The sequence below is a fragment of the Rhinatrema bivittatum genome, chromosome 5 (genome assembly GCF_901001135.1).
Source record: "Rhinatrema bivittatum chromosome 5, aRhiBiv1.1, whole genome shotgun sequence".
Lineage (NCBI taxonomy): Eukaryota > Metazoa > Chordata > Amphibia > Gymnophiona > Rhinatrematidae > Rhinatrema > Rhinatrema bivittatum.
The window spans coordinates 197,578,148-197,596,751 of NC_042619.1; the positions used below are offsets into that span (position 1 = coordinate 197,578,148).

The following is an 18,604-nucleotide window of genomic DNA, read 5'->3' on the forward strand; positions in this document are numbered from 1 at the left end:
AAAGGTTAGGAGACATGGTTCGTTTCTGAGTTCTGGAGGGATGGAGTTCCATAACTGTGGGCCTGCGGTGGAAAGGGCTCGGTCTCTTAAGGTGCTGTGATTAGTGGTTTTCGTGGGTGGAACAATGAGGCATCCTCTGTAGGCTTCCCTGGTCGGTCTTGTGGATTTGTGGAAGCGGGGAGGAATTTGTAGATCGATTGTGGTATGTTGGTGAATGATTTTGTATATCAAGGTGATGGATTTATAAATGACTCTGAAATGAATTGGTAACCAGTGGAGGTCTTGTAGCACTGGGGAGATATGGTCTCTTTTCTTAGTGTTTGTCAGTAGACAGGCTGCTGCGTTTTGGACCATTTGGAGCGGTTTTGTGTATGAGGAGGGGAGGCCAAGTAAAGTGGAGCAGCAGTAGTCCAATTTTGAGAAAATGAGGGCTTGGAGGATGGTTCTGAAGTCTTTGGCATGGAAGAGTGGTCTTATCCTTTTTAAAACTTGCAGTTTATAGAAACAGTCTTTGGTGGTATAGATAGTATATCATATACTATCAGGTTTAGGCACCTATGTATGTGTGTGTTTGGGGGGGGGGGGATTCAGGTCAGGAGGAAATGGAAAAATGCTGGAATGTTATTCTTTTCATATGTAATTTGTACTTGGTTTAATGTTATTCTGCAATAAAGATATTAAAAAAAAAGTCTTATTAATTTTAAATGTACAACTTAGTAATGATGTGATTCCTAAAGACTGGAAGATGGTCAATCTGATGCTGATTTTTTAAAAAGGGCTCCTATGGTGATCTAGGAAACTATAGATTGGTCAGCCTGATCTTGGTGTTAAGCAAATTAACATAGAAATGACAGCAGAAGAAGACCAAACGGCCCATCCAGTCTGCCCAGCAAGCTTTCTCACTTATTTTTCTCATACTTATCTAATTTCCTTCCACCCCCGCCATTGATTTAGAGAACAGTGCTGGAACTGCATCAAAGTGAAGTATCAAGCCTAATTGGTTAGGGGTAGTAACCGCCACAATAAGCAAGCTATTCCCATGCTTATTTGTTTACCCAGCCTATGCAATTTAGTCCTTGTTGGTTGTTGTCTGAATATAAATCGTCTTTTCTTCATTCCCCCTGCTATTGAAGCAGTGAGCTGCGCTGTATGGGGCAGATTTACAAAAAAAAAAATACGCAAGCGTGTACTTTTGTTCACGCACCCGGCGCAAACAAGAGTACACCGGATTTTAATAGATATGCGCGTAGCCGCGCATATCTTTTAAAATCCGGGGTCAGCGCGTACAAGGGGGTGAACATTTGTGCACCTTGCGCGCGCCGCCCATTATTTTAGAGCGGCCTCGGAGGGAACTTTCCTTCCGCCTCCCCCCACCTTCCCCTATCTAACCCACCCCCCAGCCCTATCTAACCCCCCCCCCTACCTTTATTATAAAAGTTATGTCTGCCAGCTGCCGCCGCGCGATTCCCTGGCCTGGGAGCAGTTTCGGAGGCCTCGGCCACGTCCCCGAAACACCCCCGGGCCAGAAACACGCCCGTGGCCCCGCCCTCGGATGATGCGCCGCTGTGACACGCCCCCAACATGCCCCTCCAGGAAAGCCCCAGGACTTACACGCATCCTGGGGCTTGCGTGCGCCGCCGAGCCTATTCAATATAGGCTCGGCGCGCACAGGCGGAGCTTGGGGCAGGTTTTCTGGGGGTACGCGAGTATCCCTTTGAAAATCTGCCCCACTATGTATTCAAAGTGAAGTATCAGGCTTATTTGGTTTGGGGTAGTAACTGCCGCAACAAGCAAGCTACTCCCATGTTTATTCGTGAATGGCAGAAGCCATTCTTAAAAACAAAGTTACTGGCCATATAGATAAACCTAGCTTAATGGGGAAGATTCAACCCTGTTTTAGCAAAGGGAAGTCTTGGATTACCAGTCTTTTAGATTTTTTTTGAAGGTGTAAATAAGCAAATAGATAAAGGTGAGCCAGTTGATATAATGTAATTGGATTCTCAGAAGGCATTTGACAAAGATCCCCATGGAAGACTCCACAGGAAAGTACAAAGTCATGGGATAGGAGGCAGTGTTCTATTGTGGATTGGTAACTAGTTGCAAGATAAGAAACAGAGGGTAAGACTAAATGATCACATTTCCCAATGGAGAAAGGTCATTAGTGAAGTACCACAGATATTGGGAACTGTGCTGTTTAACATCTATAAATGATTTGGAAAAGGGAGCAACAAGTGAAGTGATCAAATTTGGAGATGACATAAAATAAGTCAAAGTTGTTTAAAAGGCAATAGATTGCAATATATTGCAGAGGGTCCTTGTGAAACTAGGAGATTGGGCACAGAATGGCAAAGTAAACTTAATGTGGAGAAGTTCGAAGTATGCACATAGGAAAAAATACTCCCAAATACAGGTCTACAGTGCTAGGTTCTTTACTGGAAGTCACCACCCAGGAAAAGGACCTTAGAATCCTTGTGGACATTACTTTGAAATCCTTGGCTCAGTGTGCAGCAGCAGTCAAAAATTAGTTAAGAATGATCCGAAAAGGAATGGAAAATAAAACAGAAAATACCGGTATATTGCCTCTGTATCAAACCATGGTGCAACTGCATCTTGAGTATTATGTGCAATTTTTTGTTTCTTCAGCTCAGAAAAAGACCTAGCAGTACTAGAAAAGTTACATAGGAGGATGATAAAAATAAGACTTCCATTCCCATTATGATGAGAGGCTAGGTGTGCTAGGACTCTTAGCTTGGAAAAGAGCTGAGAGAGGACATGATAGATATTTATGAAATCATGAGTGGTGTATAACCGGTAAATAAAGAATAGTTATTTACCCTTTCAAACATGCTAAAACAAGGGGATACTCCAACTAACAACCAGCAGATTTAAAACAAATTCTAGAAGGTACTTTTTCATTCTGTGCATATTCAAGCTGTTTGATTTTTGTTGCCAGTGGTCAAGGTGATGGCGAAATTTAAAAGATATTTGTACAAGTTCCTGTAGGAAAAGTCCATAACACATTATTAGCCAGGTAAATTAACGAAAACTATTGCCGTCTGTTGGACTGAGTAACAGGAAATTGATCTACTTTCTGGTATCTCCAAGGTACTTTCAACCTGGTTTGGCCACTGTCAGAAACAGATACTGGGCTTGATGGACTTGGTCTGACCCAGCATGGCATTTCTTATGTTCTTATATAATCTTGTTTGCATATAACATATATTTTAAAGTTAGAGGATCAAACCAATTGAGCAAACATAATATTTGTGAACAAATCGCAGTATCAAAATCCAATCTTTAAAATGTCGCAGCATGCATACAATATTATACAATTAGAAATTTGGAAGATCAAGCCCTCCTCCTCTGTCATTCTTCATTAAAATTTAAATTGCCACTCTAACTTTTTTAAGATAATCTGTTATGGCTTAGTATTTTTTTAACCTCTTGATTATATCAATTATTTTCAGAAAGGGAATAAAATGGTTCGGGAACAGTCAGAAAACATCACAAGGAGAAATTTTTCTATTTCAAGAGTTGCCACTCAGCTGAACAGTGGAGAAATAGTTGAAGCAGTTACACTTTTTGAGGTGATCAGCATGGGCAAAAGAGCTATGCAGGTATGTTGTGCACTTTTTTTTTTCTCCTTTTTCATGAAAACAAAATGGCATTGATAAAGTGGAATTAGTGATCTAGAAACAGAGTTGGGACATTCCAACGAGGATGTCAGGAGGAATCTTGATTTGGAGGAAGACCTGAGAGTCTCAGAAATGTATAAATCCTTAAAAAATTAAGTACCTTTTTTTGAGTGGTACAGTGTTATTGTAGAAAAGAAATAGATGTGTGAAATAAGGTAAAACCTGTTCACTCCTTAAATGTTCAGTAAAGAGAGAAGAGAGTAACCTATTTCAAACTCAAAGTTGAATAATTTACTTGCTATGAAAATTTACTATTTATTTATTTATTTAAAAACATTTATTACCTGCCCTTCCTACGTTCAGAGCAGGGTACAATGTAAACTTAGAGTCAAATGAAAGGACAAAACAATACAAATTTTTAAGAGAAAGGGGAGTAATAATTCTTCAGAGGGGGAGAAATAAATAAGCACCTAGGGGAGTACATTCTTTCGAGATAGCAGACTACTGCCCTCACCTCTGACTCCTAAGTAGCACCTTCTGAAGAGGGGCATGTTGGGGGTAGTCCATTATCATTTAGGTTCAAGAGCGCTTTCTTGAAGAGGAAAGTTTTTAGGGCTGCTTTTTTTTTTTTTTTTAAAGTTCTTTCTCTGAGACATCTTCAATACAGTAAAGTGCGGCCGCGGTTACCCTGCTCCTAACCCGCTTTCTACTCACTTTTCGGCCGTGTTAGTCCAACCCGCGATACACTATCCCCTTTAACCCATTCTTACCGCGTCCTTAAATCACCGGGTAACCCCTTCCGCCCGCGGCATGTATATTACATGTAAACGATCGAATTAGCTATTCCCTCCCATACAGTAACGCGCGCCCCGACTATCGCTTTTTTACCCTGCCGTTTTGCCGCGCGTTTAACCTGCTAACTTACCACCTACCCTTACCCCTGCGTTAGTCCGTGGATGCCTGCACGGGCAAAAGCGGCCCCTGTGCGTGCAATTGGGCCGCTCAAGGCGTAACGTCACGACGTTTGGCATAACGGCATGTGACGTCACGTCTTGAGCGGCCAAATTGCACGCACAGGGGCCGCTTTCGCCTGTGTAGGCATCCATCTTCGCTGGCGGGGCCGCTTTCGCCGCCGGCTGCCCCCCGGGAGGCAGGGGAGCCGCAGTCCGTCTCCGCCAATGTCCGTCTCCGGAGGAGGGCTGCAAGAAAAGTAAGTCGCTTCGTTGCTTTACACTTTACATGTCATTTCACCAGTCCTCTCTCCCCCCTCCCTGCGCCTTGCTTCGGGAGGAGGGGAGAGAGGATTGGCAATCCCGAGCGTAGGAGAACCGTCCACTTCCTGGTACCTGTCATTTCAAATGTCATTTGAAATGACAGATACCAGCTTGTCCGTGAAGCATTAGGCCAGCGCACCCAGGATACTGTATAGTGCTCTATACAGTAAAATGGGTTGCGCGGGCCTAACTCTTCACGGACGCTTCTTGGATGCGGCTTGCATTTGCAAGCTATTTAAATACAGTATCGAGCAGTAGGTGAGCCGGACTGTGCGTGCGGCAACCGCGGGTGCGCCCAGCACTAACGCAGCTCTTCCTACCGCTCCTTACTGTATCGGCCTGAGGTAGGCTGTTCCATAGGAGTGGTCCTGCAGAGAAGAAGGTGCGTTCTCTGGTTTCTTCAAGGTGGGTGAGCTTTGGAGGTGGGGTATCTAATAATATTAGGTTAGACGATCTGAGTGGTTGGGGTGTGTGTGTGTAGATTTTTATTGTTTAGGAGATCCATGGGGAGTGTAAATTGTGAATCAAGGAGTGGATGATCATGACAAACTTGTATTGTGCTCAGTAAGAAATAAGGAGCCAGTGTAGAGCTTTTAAGTACAGGAGAGTTGTGATCATGCATGGGCGTGCTTGTAAGGAGTCTTGCTGCCGAATTTTCTATGATCTGTAGTGGACAAGTTGTGTATAAAGGTAGACCTGTTAGGAGGGAGTTAAAGTAGTCTATCCCAGAGAGTAGTAGGGATTGAAGGACCGATCTGAAGTAAGATTGTTCAAGAAGGGGCTTAAGGTGGCAGAGCAAGCGTAGTTTGTAAAAGGAAGAGTTGGTAATAGTTCTTATGTGGATGCACATGGAGAGAGAGGGATCAATTGTGACTCCCAGATGTTGTACATTTTGGGAGATGGAATGAGAATCAAAAGAGAAATGGTTGGGAGTGTCAACAACAGGATGGCGTGATAGAATAATGATTTCTGTAGATATGTTGAGAGCTAGTTTATTGCTGTGGAGTCATTTTTGGATGGTGATAACAGTGGGTGAGGAAAGATTCTGTGAGGGCCCATGCTTCCTTCAGAGGATAGAAGAATTGAATATCATCGACATAAATTTTATAGTGACCCCAAGGTCCTCAAGGGTGCGGCATAATGGAGTTAAGGTAAAGGTTAAATAAAAGCAGAGAGAGCAGAACCTTGGGGCACCCGAAAGCTCAGAGGTGTCAAGGAGAAAGTAAAAGAATCAATTTGGACTTGGGTCTGTTATTGAGTTATGAGGAGAACCAGCCAGTTATACCAAAGGAGCACAGTCTTGAGAGTAGGATGGAGTGATTGACAGTGTCAAATGCAGTGGAGATGTCGAGTAGACATAGAAGGAAGGTTGAGCCTTGACCTTGATCGAAACCCCATCTCACCGCATCAAAACTGGAGAGCAGCAGTCATTCGGTGCTTCCTGAATGTGAACTGATATTGGTTGAGGATATTATTAATATCAATGAAGTTGCAGAGTTGGTGGAGAACTGCTGTTTCTAGTCAGTCCTTAGGCCATGAAAGATAAGGAGAAGATCGGGCGGTAGTTGGAGAAGATGGTAGGATTAGCTGAAAGTAGTACAATACAGGCCCCCCCCCCGACACAGCTGTGTTTCACTGGTGGGGCTGTGTTCGGAGGGACCCACGATGGTATCTGGAAAAAAAACATAATAATTACAATCATAGAACAGGATCAAAAATTGTATGGCTGAAACATGGTAGTGAGACCGAAAAATTTGTTAAACAGTGAACAAAATAGGAGTGAAATTTTAAAGAGCCCTAATACATTAAGGGGCAGATTTTAAAATGTACGCGCGCAGTCTACATTTGTGCGAGCTACCTGGTGCGCACAAATGTACGCTTGATTTTATAACATGCGTGCGCAGCCGCTCGCATGTTATAAAATCAGGGGTTGGCGCACGCAAGGGGGGGTGCACACTAGTGCACCTTGCGTGCGCCGAGCCCTCGGGGAGACCAGCTGGCTTTCCCCATTCCCTCCCCCCTCCACCTTCCCCTCCCTTCCCCTACCTGTCCCACCCCCGTACCTTTATTTCACAAGTTACACCTGCCAGCCGACTGCCAGCGCGCGATCCCCCAGCCCAGCGGCCTTGCAGAGGTCTCTGGCTATGCCCCCGGACCGCCCATTTTTTTCCAGCCCCGGGACTTACATGCGTCCCGGGGCTTTACGCGTGCTGCCGGGCCTTTAAAATTTGCCCCTAAATGTTTACAGGGAGCTAATAGACATACATATGACCATAAATATAACAACTGAGAAAGTCACAACAAGGTTAGTAATGATTAAGAACAGTTACTAGTTAAGTACAAACCCTTAGGTGGCATATATAGTTAAGGAAAATATCAAGTAAAAATATGGGAACCATATACCAAATCTACAGAGACGTACAATACTGGAAAGGTAGCACAGTAAGAGACGTCAAGCCAATAATCTAAAAAAGCTAAAAAAAAAACCAGTTGAAAAGCTATATAGACTCCGGATGGGACTGACCAGTATAAAGTTAGACTAGAGGTTTAGGGGAAAGTAACTGCTTCAAGCTTTTCAGGGAGATATTGATACAGAAACGGATGGGAGAGGGAGATAATGTAAATACATTTTGAAAAAAGCATAAATTCAAGAGTAATGCTAAGTTAAAGAAAAAAAATGAAAAGACCATGAAAGACCAAGAATTTAACCATACCTTTTGCAGACAACTGAAAAGGTTCTAAACAGGCGAACCGCCGGGGGTCGGCCAGCGCGGTGCACCACAACAAGAGGAGCGGTTAAAGAAACAAAACCAGCATAAATGGAAAATAGACACAAAAATTAAATCATACCTCTTTTTAGAGCAACAATTAGGTTGAAGAAAGTAAGACTGTTCAAGGCAGGAAATAGCTTTAGTGTTTCAACAAAAAAAAGTGAAATGTCAGAACATATGTAAAACAGGAATGAAAAAAGGATCAAGCTGGAAGGCACTTACTGTAGTAGAGAAGCAGTTTGCACTACGGCAGGCGTGCACTGTCTGGCAGTGTGACGGCTGGTGTGAGAGGATTATAAAATACAAAAGGCGTCAAAAGTACATTCTTCCTCAGCTAAAAAATACTAAGACTCTGATCTGATTGTTCCTCTACAGGCGTACTCTACGTAATTTTATGCCCTTGTCCCTTTATTTACATTGGTAAAACCTCAAGAGTCCATTGTGCTAATCTAGTTCCTGAAACTCTACTTCCTACCAACTGTCCTGACAAAATATACTTCAAAGGAGTATGCAGACACTGAATTGTTATAAGAGCTGTACCTGTCAGTGGTTCAAAAGTCTGAACTGCCCACACTGCAGCCAAGCATTCCCTTTCACAAGGATCAAAATTTAATTCTGTGCCCTGCAATTTCCTTGAATCCTGTGCAACTGGCACCGATTTAGCATCTTCATTTCTCTGTAAAAGCACAGCAGCAAGAGCTACATCGGATGCTGCAAGTCTATTACTAAATGGCTTAGAACTATCTGGGAATTTAAGTGCTGGAGCTCTTAGTGCAGCTTGTTTTAATTGAGATAAAGCTTGATCATGTTCTGGACCCCATTCCCACTGAGATTTCTTCTTTAACAGTTTATGCAATGGGGCTGCTATTTGTGCGTATTGAAAAATGTACGATCTCAAAAAATTAAATCCTCCTAATAGAACTCTTAAGAGAATGAGCATCAGTTGGAGAAGGAGCTTCCACTAATGCTGTGACCTTTCTCTGATCAGCTTTTCTTCCTTCTTTACCTATAAGAGTACCCAAGTACTGTACTTGTTCTTGAACTAGCTGAGCCTTCTCCAGGTTAACTTTAAAACCTGTCTTTTGACAGGCGCAACTTGTGCCTGCCCGGAGGCGGGCACAAAAGGTAAAATAAAGGTCAGGGGGGGATGTTAGAGTAGAGCTGGGGGGGGGAAAGGTTAGGGGAAGGGAATGGGGAAGGGAATGGGAAAAGGAAGGTCAGGCTAGGGGGAAGGGAATGGGGGAAGGTAGTGCGGCTTGGCGCGCGCAAGGTGCACAATTGTGCACCCCCTTGCGCGCGCCGACCCAGGATTTTATAACATGCGTGTGTGCCGGGTAGCATACAACCTTTTAAAATCTACCCCAGTATATAACAGCAGGTTCACAGTACTTACAGTCAGTCCAATCCCGGTCAGAATGTTTGTTAGCTTTCATATATATTACAAATATTGCAACAGGTTCAGTAGGGTTGCTTTACAGATGCTTAAGGTTATGGATTTTCCTCATCCAGGATCCACAGCGTGGCTCACAGCCCTCAAGTTGCTCAATATCCCCAGTGGTCCCTTGTAAACCCCCAAGAACGATCCAAGTCCTCAGGGACGGGGTTGCAGGTCTGGGCTGAAAACAGTTATGCAAGGCTTCTCAGCTTACTTGGCTGCAAATTAAGAGATCCACTCTGTGGCTCAAGGGCACAGCTGTATCCCTTCAATGGCAGGACTCTGATTCAGGATGGGCATGGCTCTTTTTTTCTGTTGCATATTTGTCACAGCTCTCCATGAGAGGTGTGTGTTTTGCTTGGGGAACCACAGTCTCAGGGTGTTCACATGTAGGAATATAATTCCCAGAGGATGTCCTACTCTCCTGGAACTGATGGAAAAGCTCTTTGGGAAAAGCAAGCCCAGCCCATTGGCAACTGCTTGTGGGCTGCGTTGCATTGACATCAAGGAGGCATGGATCTTCCTTGACATTGAGCCAGTGAGATAGACCATAGTGCAGCTCCCTATCTGAAAGTGAAGCTTTATGCTTCTTCTGTTCTGGCACTGAGGCTAAGCACTGGCATTGGTCCCTGTCAGTGTGTAATGTGGAGAGATTCTGGGTCTGGCTGTAAATCCTCTCAAAGCATTGTGACAGAGAGAACAGCTGATCTTTACATCAATCTTGGGAATTATGGCATCTTCCAGGGGCCCTGATGCCAGTCACCGATCTTCTTGAAGGATCCCAGGAAGGTGTGACCACCATTCCTGCTTCCCATGTGGTATTGGACTCAACAGTTTTTGAGGAGGAATTGGAAAGAGGGATCCAAGTAGCATTGACACTAAGAGTTGCCTTAGTGCATAAACATTGTTGGTAGTCTTGCAAAATGAGGTTCAGCCTCTACTGTGGATTCTTATGGAATTTGGTTCCTGGAGAGGCATTGGTATCAAGAATTGCCACACTTGTCAGTTTCAAGTTCATCAGGAGAGGACGTTTCCCAAGGTGTAGGAGTTCATCAGGATCTAGACACCAGCTAACAAGGGGTGCCCTCACAGAGGCCTTGTCTTCTAGCAGGATGAACATTCAGACTGAACTGCCTTCCTAGGAGTACACCTATGGAACTGGAGACTACTCTGATCTGGAGGAGTCAGCAGGTCTCCTCTTGGGACCACTCTCCTCCAGAAGATCTCTCCTTTTTCAGTTTTTTAAAGAGACTGGGCGTATTGAGGAGAAAAGATTTTGTTGGTGGCTGAAGAGGATCAGTGACTATTGCTGTGAGAAATCTTATGATTTAAAAGTTTGGGGAGAGGTGAAATAGTGGAGTATTTTCTTTAGTGTGTGTGTGCCTGAATAATAAACAAGCATAAGGTAGGTAATTTTAGTGTCTGTCTTTCCTCCTTCTATTTAACTAGCCTGCCCCATACCCCAGTACCTCTTCATCAAGTAACCTTGGCTCTTTGACCTGGCCATCCTGTCCTTGCTATCCTGCCTTGCCTTGTGGCCTCTCTTGGCCTCTTGCTTTGCCTTGTGCCCCCCCCCCTGCCCCCGGCCTCTCTGCCATGCCTTATGGCCTCAGGCCTGCTAAATTCTCCTAGACAGCCTTGTGCCCTGTGGGGCTTCCCTGTTTATTGTTGCCTATTCTTTCTAGTCCAGCCTTTATCCAGTTCTGTTTTGGTTCCTGTCTTTGCCATATATCTGTATCCAGTCCCAGTCAGTCCTTGCATTCAATCTGTGTCTGTATGCAGCCCCAGCCAGTACCTGTGTCCAACTCCCAGCCTGCATCAAGATGTACAGCCGGAGACCAGCCCTACTGGCCCCCAGGACCCAAGGGCTCGATCTGCGGGGAAGGGGGTTGGATAGGCAGAAGAGAAGCCGCAGTCCTGCCCTGCAGCCCTGTACTGCCTCTGTGGGGGTGCTCCCTTACTCCAGCCTGCCAGTCCATGAAAGAACGAACAGGCCACACAACTTCCACATGAGTTTGAGCAGGGTCCCCTGCTAGCTTGGTGAGTCCAGAAGAGTTTTAGATCCTTCAGTTATATGCATCGGTTATTTATTTACTCTTTCAGATAGTAGAAAGACTAGGGGGCACTCCATGAAGTTAGCTTGGGGCACATTTAAAACTAATCGGAGAAAGTTCTTTTTTACTCAACGCACAATTAAACTCTGGAATTTGTTGCCAGAGGATGTGGTTAGTGCAGTTAGTATAGCTGTGTTTAAAAAAGGATTGGATAAGTTCTTGGAGAAGTCCATTACCTGCTATTAAGTTCACTTAGAGAATAGCCACTGCTATTAGCAATGGTAACATTAAATAGACTTAGTTTTTGGGTACTTGCCAGGTTTTTGTGGCCTGGATTGGCCACTGTTGGAAACAGGATGCTGGGCTTGATGGACCCTTGGTCTGACCCAGTATGGCATTTTCTTATGTTCTTATGACATTGCTATTTTGTTTCTGCTCCAACTCCTCAAACCACTCCTGACTCTATGCATCGTTTTGTTTGTCTTTTCTGCTAAATTTGGAATCCTTCACGCTATCTAGAGTGCTTTGCTTGCTTGTAGAATGCTACTCTACAAGCTCTGCATCTGTAGACACCTATAGCTGTTGTGCTGCACCACAGCCAGATACCAAGTTAAGGAATTCACTGCTTCACAATACAATTGAACCTCAGACCCCAGCATATTGGAAGTGCAGCAAATAACCAGCAAAAAAAACCCTTTATTCCCAGATTGTATGGGAATGAAAGTGCCTCCAGACGAAGCCTTTTTAATTTGTTCTGCAACCAATCTAGCTCCCTTGGAGATTACAGCACATTCAGGCACAGGCAAATTTAGCCAAAAATATTAATTAAAATCAGCATTAGGGAAGAGAAAATCTGTTGCAATACCCAGCACAGCCTCCTTGAAAAACACCACTATTGCAGACTCAATTTGCCAAGGAAACTTTAATTCCTTACATGTAAAGGCACAGCCTGTTTCTAGATTCAGCTCAGATTGTCTGGAATCCCCACACATTCAGGCACAACTAAAAACAGACAAAAGGCATTAAAATAAATTCTGATAGAGATAAAAACTGCTTAACAATCTGGCTCCCTTCCTGTTCTTTTACCCCTGGGTCAGTTCACTAGTTTTAAAGCCTGCCCTATGATGCACACATGAGAGCTGCCTGTTGTCAAATATCTAACCTAGCCTTTCTGAGAAGCACAACTAATACACTACAGCTGGCCAAGATACTTTTGTCTTTTCAGGTACAGAATTAAAACCATTTCTAGAATCCAGCCAGGATAATCCAGGGCTGATGAATGTGTCTTGTTCTGATGCCACTGCCTCTTTCTGCAGAAGCTTTGAGACAGACAGACATAATTGACTCTTCATTTAGAGCTCAGTTTCCCACACCTTCAGCCAACAGGCTACTAATGACTTCAGCTCTTAGTTCTAAGAGTACCATGTACTTTTCTCACCCCTGTCATTTGTGAATCACTTCAGAGGAAACCAGGCTCTGAGGTTAGCTGCACTCCTGCTGCACAGTATCCTTTCTAGCTTTCTGATTCTACCACAGCAGCAGTTCTGTCATTAGGGAAGTTTAGTGCTTCACTCCAGCCATCATGCAATGTGAAAACACTGTTAATTTCTTCTGCATACCCTTTGTTTACCTTCCTAGGCTGAAAGGAAAAACAAGTTCATCTGAGTTCTACTGGTCTCAACTGTGTCTGTGCTCCAGGAGGAGCCTGACCCAGCCGTCGCAGCCACCTGGTACTAAGTGGGCTATGAGCCTGCCTTCCAGCTTCCAGAGGGACTCCGAGCCTGTCGTACAGCCACAAAGGGACCCTGAAGCAACGCTGCGGCCTCGGAGGGACCCTAGCCAGCTGTCTAGCCACTGAGGGAAGCCAGTAGTCTAGCGCCCGAAGACTCTGAACCAGCCCAGTCTCAGTGGGACTCTGATCCTCCAGTCCAGCCTTGGAAGGGGCCCCAAGCCAGTGTAGTCCTGCACCAGAGTCTAGTCCAGTGACCCAGCTGCAGCAGGGAGGTGCTGACCCAGCGATCCAGTGCCTGTGAGACACTTTTCCAGCTACTCCATGCCCAAGTGACCTGAGTCCACTGCTCTGGCCTCAGGCTCCAAATCAGTGGTCCAACTACAGAAAGTCTGCACAAACAGCCATTGCCAGAAAGGCTATGATTCAAGACTGTTGCTTCAGAGAAATAATTGTTGGGCTCCTCTGTACCCAGCATCAACTGTAATAAAAAAACAAAACAAAAAACAACCTAGTGCCTACTGACCACAGTCCCCATGGTAAATGCGACCCAGGAGGAGGGGCTCTTGAAAGGGGGGAGTACTGTCATGGTTTTGACTGCTGTGCAGCCTGTACCCTGCTTTTATCTGCTATGACACCTCCCCACCAGCAGAGGCCTCCAGCGAGCTTCGCTTACTGTTCTGCCAGTGACCTCACTGGTCACACCACACCTCGGGCCTATTTAAGTCAGCTTGCCCCATACCCTCGTGCCTCTTTATTGAATCAACTTGTCTCCCTGAACTGGCCACCCTGTCCTTGTGGCCTACACAGACCTCCTGCCTTGTGGCCTACCAGGCCTCTTTGCCTTGCTCTGTGGCCCCCTGGGTCTCTCTGCTTTACTTACGGCCTCCAGGCCTGCTTGGTTCTCCTAGCCAGCCTTGTGCCTTTCCCTGCTAATTGTTACCTGTTCTGTAGTCCAGTCCGGTCCTCGTTACAGTCCTGCCTTGTTCCTGTTTTTGTCGTGTATCTGTATCCAGCCCCAGCCAGTCCTTGCATTTAGTTTGTGTCTGAATCCAGCCTCCGGCAGTCTCTGCAATTATTCTGTGTCTGTATGCAGCCTCAGCCAGTACCTGTATCCAGCTTCTAGCCTACACCATGATGTACAGCCGGAGACCAGCCCAACTAGCCCCCAGAACCCAAGGAGTCAACCTGCTGGGGAGGGGATTGAATAGGCAGAATACAAGCTCCAGTCCTTCCCTGGTGCCCTGTACTGCCTCTAGGGGGGTGTTCCCTGACTCCAGCCTGCCAATTCATGACACCCCTTTTAAGTAACTACCAGATTATCTGTAAATACACTACACAAATTTAAAGGACTCTAATTTATGCATCCCTACTCTCTTAGAAACCTACATTTAAGTAAGAACTCAGCAATATTAAGATGAAGGCTGCAGTTCAGCAGCCAGATGGGAGAGTCTTCCAGTCTTTCTGTTACGGAGCGCTAGGAGAGCGGTCCGCTTACCAGGAGATGTGTGTTCTTGGGCCACGGCTCGAACCCAGAGGAACTCCAAAGAGGTGCCGCGGTAGGCGAGGCATGCCCGAGCATGGGCTGGACAGGAGCGAGGCTGGACTGAAGACAAATGACTGGAGATACTGACCCTCCTCCGGACCTGCACGCTTTGGAAGACCAACAACGCAATGGTGGACTTATGAACAGTCCTCCGACCGTTCCAAGCCCTTTCGGACCTGCTGTAGGGTATGGCAAGAAGCGGCAGGCTGGATGGAGGCCAGGGCAGCAACGACTGGAACATGGAGAATCAGACGAGACTCAGGAACGAGGTACTTGGATGCACAGACGAGACTCAGGAACGAGGAACAAGGCATTCAGAAGACTCAGGCAAGAACTGGGTTGAGACTGCGTCGCAGCGCGCCCTACACAGTCCACCCGCGGGACTGGTCAAGGACCACGCTGGACTCGAAGAGCCTCTAGACGAGAAATGGAGCAATGAAAAGGAACATGTCTCAGAAGCTGTAGAGGCCTGCACCGAGGTGCGCCCTACTCAGCCGCCCGTGGCTAGTCGCGGACCATGCTGACGGTACAGGTTCTGGCAGAGTCTTTGGCACGGACGGAGCAAGCACAAGGGATTCCGTAGACCAGGGACAAGTACAGAAGCGGAAGTCTCCCGGAGACTAGTGCTGCAGACGTGAGGAAGGCATTGCACCATGAAGCGCCCTACACAGCCCGCCTGTGGGGCTGGTCGCAGACCACGACTTGGCATGCCAGGAAGAGTGGCACGAGGAACCAGGGGTTCAGGACAACTGGACAGGATCACGGACATCAGGTACGGAGAACAAACATCTGGACTGGAACACAGAATACAGGATCAGGAGACAGAGCTCAGGAGTGGATCACTAACATCAGGGACATCAGGCGGACATCTGGACTGGAACGTGGACATCAGGGCAAGACGAGGAGCTCCAACGAAGAACAGGAAACACAGGACCTTGAAGAAAAGCTGGAACAAGGATAACTCCTGGAACGAAGACCAGCAGGATCCCAGGAGTGTCTAACTCCTTGCGAAGGCAAAAATGGAATGGACGCTGAGCCCTTTTGTAGGGCTGAAGAGGACAACGCCCAGGGAGGGGTCAGCAGAGGGCCACTCCTGGCTGGCCCTTGAAGAACAAGAGAGAGGCTTGCGCCCGCGCCTAAGGAAAGCTGGAGGAGAGGAGCAGGACAGGCTGGTGGCATCCCCAGCCACGTGGAAGGCCCGAGGAGAAGCAGGTAGGTAGCTGGAGCAGCCCTGCCAAGAAGCTGAGGAAGGCAGGCTGCAGGAGCGGCTTCCAGCCGCGAAGACGGAGCAGGAAGGCTGCAGGCACCGGCAGGGACAGCCTCCCTGCCGGCTGAAGACCCCGGCCTTGTGGGAACAGCCGCAGGGATGGCTCCAGCTGAGTCGGGGAAAGCATGAGCGACAGCGGTGGTCCGAGCCGCATGGGGAAGCCCCTGAATGCTCGACCCTGCCGTGCAGGACCGGCGACAGCCAGAGCCCGGCGACAGCGGCACGCCTGCCGCGAACTGGACAGCGTCGGCGGTCCGACTGGCCGCAAGAGGTGAGAAGCCTGCCCGCACTCCTCGCGGGCAGAATCGCAACAATTTTGCACAGTGTCACATATGATTTTTTTTACCAGTTGGTGAGAGGTTGTCTGTGTGCAGCTGGTGCAAAGAGCTCCTGGCTCTCAGAAATGAGTCCAGTCTCTGGAGGCTAGAGTGGCAGACCTGAAGGAGCTGAGGCAGACAGAGAGGTATATAATTGAGACCTTCAGGGACATAGTAACCAAATTCCAACTCACAGCTCGATCCAGTATCGTCCGCTCGAGGATTGCCCGTCTGTAACGTGCTCGTAGCGCACAATTCGGGCGCGCAAGGCAGTTCGGCGATACAGTGTCCAGTTTCACGCGTCCGTATCGCTTCTGAAAACAGACGCATAACCCTTTCCGCACCCGGCATGTAAATGAACGAAAAAGCTGTATAATGAAGGAATTAGCTATTCCCCTGCGATACTGTAACGGGCGCTGATATTATCTCCTCCGTAACCCGCTGTTCTGCCGCGGCCTTAACCTGCTAGTTTACCGCCTCCCCCTAGTAGGAGTTAGTGTAGTGTAGGGTAAAAACATTGCTTACCCGCCCTGGTCCCGTCCGGTCTCCTGCAGCCCCGTCCGGACCGGACGGGGCTGCAGGAGACCGGACGGGACCAGGGCAAAAAAAAAACAAACGAAAAAGTAGCAAGGCTCGGGCCTGCTATGGTAAGTGTAAAAAGTGTAAAAAACAAAAAACCTGTGTGTTATATAAAAAAATAAAACAATTTTAAATACCTGTCGGAGGGCCGTGGGTCCAGGCGGCCGGTGGGCGGCGGGCAGCCATCAGCGGCATCCGGTAGTCCCTTCTCCCTTCCTCCCTCCCTCCCCTGCCTGGATGAGCGCCAAAATCGCAGCAGCGGCAGCATGTTCGATCGCGCAGGCAGGTAGGTGGCAAAGTAAAGATGGCCGCCTGCACGGGAAAATCGTGCAATTGGCCGCTGAAGACGTGACGTCACGACGTTTGGCGTCACGGGGTGTGACGTCACGTCTTCAGCGGCCAATTGCACGATTTTCCCGTGCAGGCGGCCATCTTTACTTTGCCACCTACCTGCCTGCGCGATCGAACATGCTGCCGCTGCTGGCTCCCCGGATCTCGCTGCCACCCCCGGACCCCGCTGCTGCCTACCCGCCGCTCCCGGATCCTGCTGCCGCCCCCCCCGCTGCCCCCCCCCCCCCCCCCCCCGCTGCCGCTGCCCCGGACCCCCCGGACCCCGCTGCTGCCTACCCGCCGCTCCCGGATCCTGCTGCCGCCCCCCCCCCCCCCCTCCCCGCTGCCGACCCGCCCGTGCGATTTTGGCGCTCATCCAGGCAGGGGAGGGAGGGAGGAAGGGAGAAGGGACTACCGGATGCCGCTGATGGCTGCCCGCCGCCCACCGGCCGCCTGGACCCACGGCCCTCCGACAGGTATTTAAAATTGTTTTATTTTTTTATATAACACACAGGTTTTTTGTTTTTTACACTTTTTAAACTTTTTTACACTTCCTGGTGCCTGTCATTTCAAATGTCATTTGAAATGACAGGTACCAGCGCACCCAGGTTACTGTATAGGCGCTGTTACAGCGCCTATACAGTAAAATGGGTTGCGCGGGCATAACCCTTCCCTAACGCTGCACAGCTGCGGCATGCATTTGCATGCGATTAGAGGAGAGTATCGGGGAGTTAGTGAAGAGAACTGTGCGTGCGGGGAGGAAGGGTGCGCCTGACACTACCTCACTGTTTTTACCGCGGCCTTACTGGATCGAGCCGTCAGTCTGGCAGCCCTGCTGCTGCCTTGGAGGAGGAAGGTACTTGGTTGGAGGAGCATCACCCTGGAGTAGCAGGAAGTGATCTTGTAGTGAAGACCTGCTCTTTAGTTGATGCATTATCCTTTTGCACCGAGGACAAGTCTCCAAGGGCCTACTGCCCAGGAGGCAGGATTAAGTGGGCCATTATAGTTGGTGATTCAATTAATGGGAACTAGCAACTGTACCCTTTCTACACCCGGGCGGCAAGCCTTTTTATTGGCACATCTGCTCTTGTTTTGAGCAGAATTTCCCTAGAAATTCACTGTAAGAGTGTCCCTTCCACATACACACACCCTCATACAGGCTCCCTCACTCTCTGGCACACACACACTCATCCCGTCATATAGGCTCCCTCTCTGAAACCCACACTCAAGCATCCCGCGCATTCCCTCTCTTACCAACCAAGCTGTCTCTCGCACTCCCCCACACCCCCTCTCCTCTCTCACACACACACATTCTCTCTCACCGGCATCCCCCTCCCCTCATATAGGCTCCCTCTCTCTGAAACCCACATTCAAGCATCCCCCCACCCACCCTCTCTTACCTCCCCTGCTCTCACACCCTCCCCACCCCCCTCTTACCAACCATGCTCTCTGTCACCCCCCCTCTCTGACACACACATTCTCTCTCACCGGCACCCCCCCCCCCTCCATGCTCTCTGACACCCTCTTGCTCTCTCCCACCCTCCCCTCCCCGACACACATTGTCTGTCACCGGCATGCTGTGGGAGCGGCGAGGATGAAGGGCTGGTGCACCGTTCGTGGCAAAGATGACAAGCCAGCATGCCGTTCGCGGCACACAGGGGCCTTCC

The 18,604-nt window shown here is 48.0% G+C and overlaps 1 protein-coding gene across 1 annotated transcript in view; it reads left to right on the forward strand.

Annotated features, from left to right (window-relative positions):
- LOC115092303 (cohesin subunit SA-2-like) overlaps nucleotides 1-18,604 on the forward strand; it is a 360,840-nt gene that overhangs the window by 19,480 nt on the left and 322,756 nt on the right. Inside the window, exon 2 of the mRNA XM_029603069.1 lies at nucleotides 3,468-3,617. Within this exon, the coding sequence (XP_029458929.1) occupies nucleotides 3,468-3,617 (150 nt within the window). The remainder of the gene's footprint in view (nucleotides 1-3,467; nucleotides 3,618-18,604) is intronic.